The sequence below is a fragment of the Salvelinus fontinalis genome, chromosome 26 (genome assembly GCF_029448725.1).
Source record: "Salvelinus fontinalis isolate EN_2023a chromosome 26, ASM2944872v1, whole genome shotgun sequence".
Lineage (NCBI taxonomy): Eukaryota > Metazoa > Chordata > Actinopteri > Salmoniformes > Salmonidae > Salvelinus > Salvelinus fontinalis.
This window is the reverse complement of record NC_074690.1, coordinates 16,133,172-16,143,378: the sequence shown is the minus strand read 5'-3', so window position 1 is coordinate 16,143,378 and position 10,207 is coordinate 16,133,172. Positions and strand designations below refer to the sequence as shown.

At 45.4% G+C, this 10,207-nt stretch overlaps 1 protein-coding gene across 2 annotated transcripts; it reads right to left on the bottom strand.

The window, feature by feature from the left end:
- Nucleotides 1–1,891: 1,891 nt before the first annotated feature.
- LOC129823730 (ubiquitin-conjugating enzyme E2 U-like) lies at nucleotides 1,892–10,023 on the bottom strand. Of its 2 annotated transcripts, XM_055882681.1 has the most exons (10): nucleotides 9,734–10,023; nucleotides 9,461–9,542; nucleotides 9,218–9,310; nucleotides 9,035–9,126; nucleotides 7,911–8,037; nucleotides 6,195–6,231; nucleotides 5,636–5,724; nucleotides 5,441–5,531; nucleotides 2,218–2,336; nucleotides 1,892–2,129 (listed from the first exon to the last, which is right to left on the bottom strand). In XM_055882681.1, the coding sequence occupies exons 1-10, from the start codon at nucleotides 9,797–9,799 to the stop codon at nucleotides 1,972–1,974; spliced, it is 954 nt and encodes a 317-aa protein (XP_055738656.1). In that variant the 5' UTR covers nucleotides 9,800–10,023; the 3' UTR covers nucleotides 1,892–1,971. The 2 variants fall into 2 exon arrangements, with proteins under 2 accessions (XP_055738656.1, XP_055738657.1); XM_055882682.1 differs by lacking the exon at nucleotides 9,461–9,542.
- Nucleotides 10,024–10,207: the final 184 nt, after the last annotated feature.

Genomic DNA, 10,207 nt, shown 5'->3' with positions numbered 1-10,207 from the left:
ACCACACCCAACACTGTAGCCCCCTACCACACCCAACACTGTAGCCCCCTACCACACCCAACACTGTAGCCCCCTACCACACCCAACACTGTAGCCCCCTACCACACCCAACACTTCTCTCCCACTGTAGCCCCCTACCACACCCAATACTGTAGCCCCCTACCACACCCACCACTGTTCTCTCCCACTGTAGCCCCCTACCACACCCAACACTGTTCTCTCCCACTGTAGCCCCCTACCACACCCACCACTGTAGCCCCCTACCACACCCAACACTGTAGCCCCCTACCACACCCAACACTGTAGCCCCCTACCACACCCAACACTTCTCTCCCACTGTAGCCCCCTACCACACCCAATACTGTAGCCCCCTACCACACCCACCACTGTTCTCTCCCACTGTAGCCCCCTACCACACCCAACACTGTTCTCTCCCACTGTAGCCCCATACCACACCCACCACTGTAGCCCCATACCACACCCACCACTGTTCTCTCCCACTGTAGCCCCATACCACACCCAACACTGTAGCCCCATACCACACCCACCACTGTAGCCCCCTACCACACCCACCACTTCTCTCCCACTGTAGCCCCCTACCACACCCAACACTGTTCTCTCCCACTGTAGCCCCCTACCACACCCACCACTGTAGCCCCATACCACACCCACCACTGTTCTCTCCCACTGTAGCCCCATACCACACCCACCACTGTAGCCCCCTACCACACCCACCACTGTAGCCCCCTACCACACCCACCACTGTAGCCCCCTATCACACCCACCACTGTAGCCCCCTACCACACCCACCACTGTAGCCCCCTACCACACCCACCACTGTTCTCTCCCACTGTAGCCCCCTACCACACCCAACACTGTAGCCCCCTACCACACCCACCACTGTTCTCTCTATGACCAGTTTGGCCTACCATCCCTCACAAGCAGATTACAAAGGAACTGGTTCAACCTTACTTACAAACCCTTACTGGCTAAGCTCCACCCCAGTCCTTCTCCCAGTCCTTCTACAGCCTACACTCTCAAATCAAATCAAACTTTATTTGCCACATGCACCGAATACAACAAGTGTAGACTTTACCGTGAAATGCTTACTTACAAGCCCTTCACCAACAGTGCAGTTCAAGAAGAAGAAAATATTTACCAAGTAGACTAAAATAAAAAAGTAGTAATAAAAAGTAATACAATACGAATAACAATAACGAGGCTAAATACAGGGGACACCGTTATCGAGTCAGTGTGCAGGGGTACAGGCTAGTTGAGGTAATCTGTACATGTAGGTGGGGGCGAAGTGACTCTGCATAGGTAACAATGTAAATTGTCCGGTGGCGATTTTTATGAATTGTTCAACAGTCTAATGGTTTGGGGGTAGAAGCTGTTGAGGAGCATTTTGGTCCTAGACTTGGCGCTCCAGTACCGCTTGCCGTGTGGTAGCAGAAAGAACAGTCTATAACTTGGGTGACTGGAGTCTCTGACAATTTTATGGGCTTTCCTCTGACACCACCTATTATAGAGGTCCTGGATGGCAGGAAGCTTGGCCCCAGTGATGAACTGGGCTGTACGCACTACCCTCTGTAGTGCCTTGTGGTCGGAGGCCGAGCAGTTGCCATACCAGGCGGTGATGCAACCGGTCAGGATGCCCTCAATGGTGCAGCTGTAGAACCTTTTGAGGATATGTGGGCCCATGCCAAATCTTTTCAGTCTACTGAGGGGGAAAATATTTTGTCGTGCCCTCTTCACGACTGTCTTGGTATGTTTGGACCATGATAGTTCGTTGGTGATGTGGACACCAATACTAATAATAATATTGATAATAACGATATTGATGATAATAATATAGATAATAATAGTAATATATATAATAATAAAGTACAAGAAGTTTTAAAATTTTATTGGTCAAGTGTATCAAATTGCAAGGCGTGTATGTACGTGCACGGTTTTGTGCACGTGGAGGCATCACTCCTCCAACTCCTCGAATGACAGTGAGTGTGTCCAGGCCACCAGTTTGTCCACCTCGTTCTCCCAGAGGTCCTGTTGCTGTCTGTCACGTGCTCTACAGAGACCCCTGGTGGCCATGGAGTCTCTCTGCACATTCACCTGAGGGGTCAGCATGTCTACAAGGACACACATAAAAGATGGGCTCTGTCATTGCTCAGTGTAACTAACACACACACACACACACTGAATTCATCATGGACTTACCTGGTGTTCTGTAGAGGAGGTAAATCTTTCTCATTTGGTCCATCCTCGCCTGTCTCCCCTCACTCACTTGTTTGGTCTTCTTAGGCTGGTGCACGGTACCATACATTAAGGCTCTGAACCTGTCACAGAGCACATCTGGTTATTATGGCTCTGAACCTGTCAGAGCACATCTGGTTATTAAGGCTCTGAACCTGTCACAGAGCACATCTGGTTAAGGCTCTGAACCTGTCACAGAGCACATCTGGTTATTATGGCTCTGAACCTGTCACAGAGCACATCTGGTTATTATGGCTCAACCTGTCACAGAGCACATCTGGTTATTATGGCTCTGAACCTGCCACAGAGCACATCTGGTTATTATGGCTCTGAACCTGCCACAGAGCACATCTGGTTATTAAGGTTCTGAACCTGTCACAGAGCACATCTGGTTAAGGCTCTGAACCTGTCACAGAGCACATCTGGTTATTATGGCTCTGAACCTGTCACAGAGCACATCTGGTTATTAAGGCTCTGAACCTGTCACAGAGCACATGTGGTTATTAAGGCTCTGAACCTGTCACAGAGCACATCTGGTTAAGGCTCTGAACCTGTCACAGAGCACATCTGGTTAAGGTTCTGAACCTGTCACAGAGCACATCTGGTTATTATGGCTCTGAACCTGTCACAGAGCACATCTGGTTATTATGGCTCTGAACCTGTCACAGAGCACATCTGGTTATTATGGCTCTGAACCTGTCACAGAGCACATCTGGTTATTATGGCTCTGAACCTGTCACAGAGCACATCTGGTTATTATGGCTCTGAACCTGCCACAGAGCACATCTGGTTATTATGGCTCTGAACCTGTCACAGATCACATCTGGTTATTATGGCTCTGAACCTGTCACAGATCACATCTGGTTATTATGGCTCAACCTGTCACAGAGCACATCTGGTTATTATGGCTCAACCTGTCACAGAGCACATCTGGTTATTAAGGCTCTGAACCTGTCACAGAGCACATCTGGTTATTATGGCTCTGAACCTGTCACAGAGCACATCTGGTTATTATGGCTCTGAACCTGCCACAGAGCACATCTGGTTATTATGGCTCTGAACCTGCCACAGAGCACATCTGGTTATTAAGGTTCTGAACCTGTCACAGAGCACATCTGGTTATTAAGGCTCTGAACCTGTCACAGAGCACATCTGGTTAAGGCTCTGAACCTGTCACAGAGCACATCTGGTTATTATGGCTCTGAACCTGTCACAGAGCACATCTGGTTATTAAGGCTCTGAACCTGCACAGAGCACATGTGGTTATTAAGGCTCTGAACCTGTCACAGAGCACATCTGGTTAAGGTTCTGAACCTGTCACAGAGCACATCTGGTTATTATGGCTCTGAACCTGTCACAGAGCACATCTGGTTATTATGGCTCTGAACCTGTCACAGAGCACATCTGGTTATTATGGCTCTGAACCTGCCACAGAGCACATCTGGTTATTATGGCTCTGAACCTGTCACAGATCACATCTGGTTATTATGGCTCTGAACCTGTCACAGATCACATCTGGTTATTATGGCTCAACCTGTCACAGAGCACATCTGGTTATTATGGCTCAACCTGTCACAGAGCACATCTGGTTATTAAGGCTCTGAACCTGTCACAGAGCACATCTGGTTATTATGGCTCTGAACCTGTCACAGAGCACATCTGGTTATTATGGCTCTGAACCTGCCACAGAGCACATCTGGTTATTATGGCTCTGAACCTGCCACAGAGCACATCTGGTTATTAAGGTTCTGAACCTGTCACAGAGCACATCTGGTTATTAAGGCTCTGAACCTGTCACAGAGCACATCTGGTTAAGGCTCTGAACCTGTCACAGAGCACATCTGGTTATTATGGCTCTGAACCTGTCACAGAGCACATCTGGTTATTAAGGCTCTGAACCTGCACAGAGCACATGTGGTTATTAAGGCTCTGAACCTTTCACAGAGCACATCTGGTTAAGGTTCTGAACCTGTCACAGAGCACATCTGGTTATTATGGCTCTGAACCTGTCACAGAGCACATCTGGTTATTATGGCTCTGAACCTGCCACAGAGCACATCTGGTTATTATGGCTCTGAACCTGTCACAGATCACATCTGGTTATTATGGCTCTGAACCTGTCACAGATCACATCTGGTTATTATGGCTCTGAACCTGTCAGAGCACATCTGGTTAAGGCTCTGAACCTGTCACAGAGCACATCTGGTTATTAAGGCTCTGAACCTGTCATGGAGCACATCTGGTTATTAAGGCTCTGAACCTGTCACGGAGCACATCTGGTTAAGGCTCTGAACCTGTCACAGAGCACATCTGGTTATTAAGGCTCTGAACCTGTCACAGAGCACATCTGGTTAAGGCTCTGAACCTGTCACAGAGCACATCTGGTTAAGGCTCTGAACCTGTCACAGAGCACATCTGGTTAAGGCTCTGAACCTGTCACAGAGCACATCTGGTTATTATGGCTCTGAACCTGTCACAGAGCACATCTGGTTATTATGGCTCTGAACCTGTCACAGAGCACATCTGGTTAAGGCTCTGAACCTGTCACAGAGCACATCTGGTTATTATGGCTCTGAACCTGCCACAGAGCACATCTGGTTATTATGGCTCTGAACCTGCCACAGAGCACATCTGGTTATTATGGCTCTGAACCTGTCACAGAGCACATCTGGTTATTATGGCTCTGAACCTTTCACAGAGCACATCTGGTTAAGGCTCTGAACCTGCACAGAGCACATCTGGTTATTAAGGTTCTGAACCTGTCACAGAGCACATCTGGTTATTATGGCTCTGAACCTGTCACAGAGCACATCTGGTTATTATGGCTCTGAACCTGTCACAGAGCACATCTGGTTATTATGGCTCTGAACCTGTCACAGAGCACATCTGGTTAAGGCTCTGAACCTGTCACAGAGCACATCTGGTTATTATGGTTCTGAACCTGTCACAGAGCACATCTGGTTATTAAGGCTCTGAACCTTTCTGAATGAGTGACATGTTGCCTTTGTATAGCATGGTTTATAAACACACATTGAATTCTGGAAAGTCGACGCAAAACCCACTCATATTTAGGAAAGGCAGCCGCTATGGGAAATAAGACATGTGTTTTAACCAGCAATCTTACAAGCCAAGGGGTAATCTCTTATTTTTACTGCTCCTCTTTATCTTTCAGAGTCAACAGACTTACGTTTCACACTGTGTGCCCATGGGAGATTCCTTGCCTGGTGACCCATAATACATGGCAAAGGTCTCAGGGCACTTGATGAGATCCTCCAGGGCTGGAATACAACAACAGATAGCCTGTTACAAGCCTATCAGTGCTAACTCCTAATGTACATTCCAAGATCATGAAGACTGCATTTATTTAGATAGAAAGACATACATTCCTTCTTCATCCACGAGCCAGCTTTAGTGGTGGCCATCTTTGTCCATGTCTTCAGATAATCCTCAAAAGGGATTCTCCTCACAAGCCTGGAGGCGTTACATTTAGCCATGAACCAGAGAACATTACACTAAACTACTGTAACTACAGTAATCAAGAGTATCGTACTATCATGATACTATGCAAGAAATTCATAATGATTTCACTTTGAATGTGTCATGTAAAAAAAAGAGGATAAAACAGAATATAATACTGTAATGTCTGTGGTATCATTGTGAATTAAATAATCAATCAAGGGAATCCAAGATAAAAAAATATTCTGGAAATGTAAGAGATGAGCACATGGAAAGTGGAAATATTCCCTTTGCTCATTATATATTTACATATTCTTAATTTCATTCCTTCCTTTCAAATGTGTGTGTATATGGGTATATGTTGTGAAATTGTTAGATATTGCCGCACTGTCGGAACTAGAAACACAAAGCATTTCGCTACACTCGCATTAACATCTGCTAAACACGTGTATGTGACAAATAACATTTGATTTGATTTCTCTCACCTGCTTTGTGAGTCCAACTGCACAGCTTTCCTATTCCCTACAGGAGAGGTGGTGATAATACACAGATCATTGTCACCACTCAGTGTGAGGTGGGATATGATAGCCTTATCTTAGAATAGACTAGCGGCATCCCACCCTTACCAGCGGTAAATCGTTTGAAATAATTGAATCTTTGAAGACTGAAAGTGAAACCACAGACTCTTCTACTCAATAACAAAAAAATGCAAAACACAGTGGAATGTAAAGTAGCCAAAATTCATGGTGCAAAATGAAGAAAATCAGCAAAGACATTGCAGGATGCAAATCAACCACCAGTAAGAACAAAAAGGGTGAGGGGCTTCAACTGAATAACACATGGAGTTAACATACAGCCTTTTACAGTGACACATTCAAATGACCTGGTATGAGGTAAGGTCACCCAGTGGTGGTGGAGCGGACTGTCACCAAAGACTGAGCTGAGGAACATGGAGGCCAGTGGTGGAGCTGAAGACAGAGAACACAGCCCAAGCAGCTGGACTGTCCGCCAATGGGGGCCAGAGTGACAGCCAGCGAGAAGGAGGTGGAGGAGCAGGACAAAGTAGCTGACAGCACTTAGAGAGGAGAGGAGAGTCACCAAGACTGAACTGCAGCTCCAGATGAACAACATGGAGGAGCTGAAGAGGGAGAACACAGCCATGGAGGCCAGAGTGTCAGCCAATGAGAAGGAGGTGGAGGAGGAGCTGAAGAGGGAGAACACAGCCATGGAGGCCAGAGTGTCAGCCAATGAGAAGGAGGTGGAGGAGGAGCTGAAGAGGGAGAACACAGCCATGGAGGCCAGAGTGTCAGCCAATGAGAAGGAGGTGGAGGAGGAGCTGAAGAGGGAGAACACAGCCATGGAGGCCAGAGTGTCAGCCAATGAGAAGTAGGTGGAGGAGGAGCTGAAGAGGGAGAACACAGCCTTGGAGACCAGAGTGTCAGCCAATGAGAAGGAGGTGGAGGAGGAGCTGAAGAGAGAGAACACAGACAATATGTTCTCTGCTGGTTTGACTGATTCAGGAACTGTAGGACCGTTCAATACTGAAACCCAACTGATCTACAAGAGAGTCATCACCAACATTGGACCCAATAACTGCTATGTTCCCAGCACCAGTGAGATGAGTCTACTACTTCAGATTCACTGCCTGGGAATACCATGGAGCGTAGGCCTGTTCCATGATGACCAAAACGTGTTGTATTTAATTATGTACGCACTGACCATCGTGGTAAGTATGTTTCAAAGGCATTGTCTCTAGAGCTGGACCATTGGGGTGTGATCTACATACGTCTCCCCTCAGGGAAAGGGCTCTATGACAGTACTAATACCTACAACACCTTCAGTGGCTTCCTGGTCACACAGGGAAGCACCGTTTCTGTAATGAACTCTGCTTTCTGATAGGAGCAGAAAGCCTCCAATGTTCCTCTCTAACCAATAGGAAGCATTGAAAAAGAAAAAGATGCTGCCGTTTGTGTCTTAACAGTACTATAAACGTTTAAGGGAATTATTGCATGTATTTCTGCTCAACAACATTTTCACACACAAACTTTTTGTTGTGAGTTCGATCAACAACATTTTTGTTGAGCAAACTCACAATCCTATTGCAATTGTACAATAATATATATATTTATTTACAGTGTAGCTTTGTAACGTAGCCCAATGTAACCAATAGCTAATCCTTGTACTAGGTGGTGCTCACTCACTCTCCAGTTCCTGGCTGGCCCTGACACAGTCCAGCACCACACGGTGGTAGGTGGATGGGCTGGTCCAGAACATGTCAGCAGCTTCGGGGTTCACCGCTCCCTCCAGGACTGGGTTGGACAGCATGGTCTACAGGGGACATAGGAGACCACACAGACGTGATATTACTACACTACTACTACTGTATGGGTCTATGAACACTGCAAGTGGCAGTGCTTTTTTTTTTAAACGAGTATGTAATAGTTCTATCTTTATCACAATAAACTACACATTTCTGTATCCAGCCTGGACTCAGAGGTAGACGTAGCATAGTAAACGTACATCTGGGACACTACAATTAGTATGATATGTTATGTTTTGTATGAATTTGTGGATGTCCATCATCCATTTCATATGATATGTTACGAATTACAATTTGTATGATATGTTAGCAATTGCAATTCCTACAACATGTTACCAAATTTGTTGTGGCTAACGTTAGCTAGAGTTAGGGGTTAAGGGTTAGGGTTAAGAGTTAGGTTAAAGGGTTAATGGTTAGGGTTAAGAGTTAGGTTATTAAGGTTAGGTGAAGTGTTAGCTAACATGCTAAGTAGGTGCAAAGTAGCTAATGAGCTCAAATGTTAAAGTTGTCCGTGATGAGATTTAAAATGCTCAACCTTTGGGTTGCTAGATGTTCCTGTTATACGCCCAGCCATCTGTTCCAACTAACCACCCTACTTTCATTTTTTGCCTTAAGTAACCTTCTGTCTTATGGGGGGCTCCCTGGTAGCGCAGCAGTCTAAGGCACTGCATCTCAGTGCTAGAGACTTCACTACAGGCCCTGGTTCGATTCCAGACTGTATCACAACCGGCCGTGATTGGGAGTCACGTAGGGCGGCGCACAATTGGGTCGTTGGGGTTTGGCCGTCATTGTAAATAAGATTTTGTTCTTAACTGACTTGCCTAGTTATACAAAGGTTATGGTTTAATTTTATTTACCAAACGTAACATATCATACTAATTTGAGTGTCCTTATTTACCAAACGTAACATATCATACTAATTTGAGTGTCCTGGCTCTAAATGTACTATGTTACATCTAGACCAGGCTGCTGTATTTCAAAATGTGCAGTAAAATGGGTGCAAACCTGGACGCTCAGAAGAATACTGCTGATTGAGATGCTGGGGTTCCACTCGCTGTCCAGGCAGGGGATACATGGGCTTCCTGTGTCCTTGTCCACTTCAATCACAACAGACATGTACAGGGGGAAATTAAACACGTTTCCTTTTTATGACACTTTTCATGGCAATATCTATTGCCAGCAACTCACCATTGGGGTGGAAAGGGATGGCGTTGAATTGGACAGTTGGAGGGACAGAGTTGTAAGCCTCAGTGAAATGCAATGTCAGCAGCAAAACAGCACCTTATGGAACGGAAAGATTTGAAAATTAAAATGGCTTCCCCCCCAGAATGTACTTTTGGTAGTTCAGACACCAAGCCCTAAATGTAGACCGCATGTAATCATCATCGATATTATTTTGTGAACGCTGAGCACTTCATGCCCATATCACACCTTCCCACAACGTGTCTTTCAGTCCTTCCACTTTAGCCTCCCATTCAAGCAGGCTGTGACTTACTGGCTTGGCCTCCACTCCCTTGTCATTAAAGAAATAAGAAATAAAATAACTTTTAGTGTTTCACTGGTTATTTGAAGGTGACATGATTACACACCTGTTTCCTGTGAGAGACTTTTTGTTGTTGATGAGCACACAGAATAACCTAAAATCTTAAGATATATATGATGGATACATAAAACATACTTGTAAATAAAGTTCTGAAAACTCACTTTTAGATTCGTTGTCTGCAGTTTGAGGTATTGTTTTCGCAGCAAGTGAGCGTGGGTGTGCATCATTGGATTTCACGCGGTCCTTCACAATTTGACAACTGTATGTGCGAATCATTCATAGAACAAACGCATGCTCTCATAGTCTGAAATGATAAAATATTACACTGGCGCAACGCATAGACATATTGTTTTTCAAGAGAACAATGGAGCAAGGTGATGTAATGTTTGGAAGCTGTTGTCAAGCAACATGTCGGTCAATTTGGTGGGAAGAACAGCTTTGTATGGAGCCAATTTCACTCGCTTCTAGTGTCGCTATAACAAGCTCCGTCTTAAAGGGATCCATGTTTTGACTTTTAAATTAGTGATATACAGCCATTGATTCTTGAAGAATATAACTTATTAATGGCTCATGGCATTAGTTCAACTGTCTAACCCCATCAGAATCCAAAACATAACCTTGTTTTACTTCATTGT

Excerpts from the sequence above, each read along its gene's own strand:
- LOC129823730 (XM_055882681.1), bottom strand. The coding sequence starts at position 9,799 with ATGATGCACACCCACGCTCACTTGCTGCGAAAACAATACCTCAAACTG. Across the intron at positions 9,311-9,460 it reads GAAAGACACGTTGTGGGAAG|GTGCTGTTTTGCTGCTGACA; the intron begins GTGTGATATGGG and ends CCGTTCCATAAG. Across the intron at positions 6,232-7,910 it reads GGCCAGCCAGGAACTGGAGA|GGAATAGGAAAGCTGTGCAG; the intron begins GTGAGTGAGCAC and ends CCTCTCCTGTAG.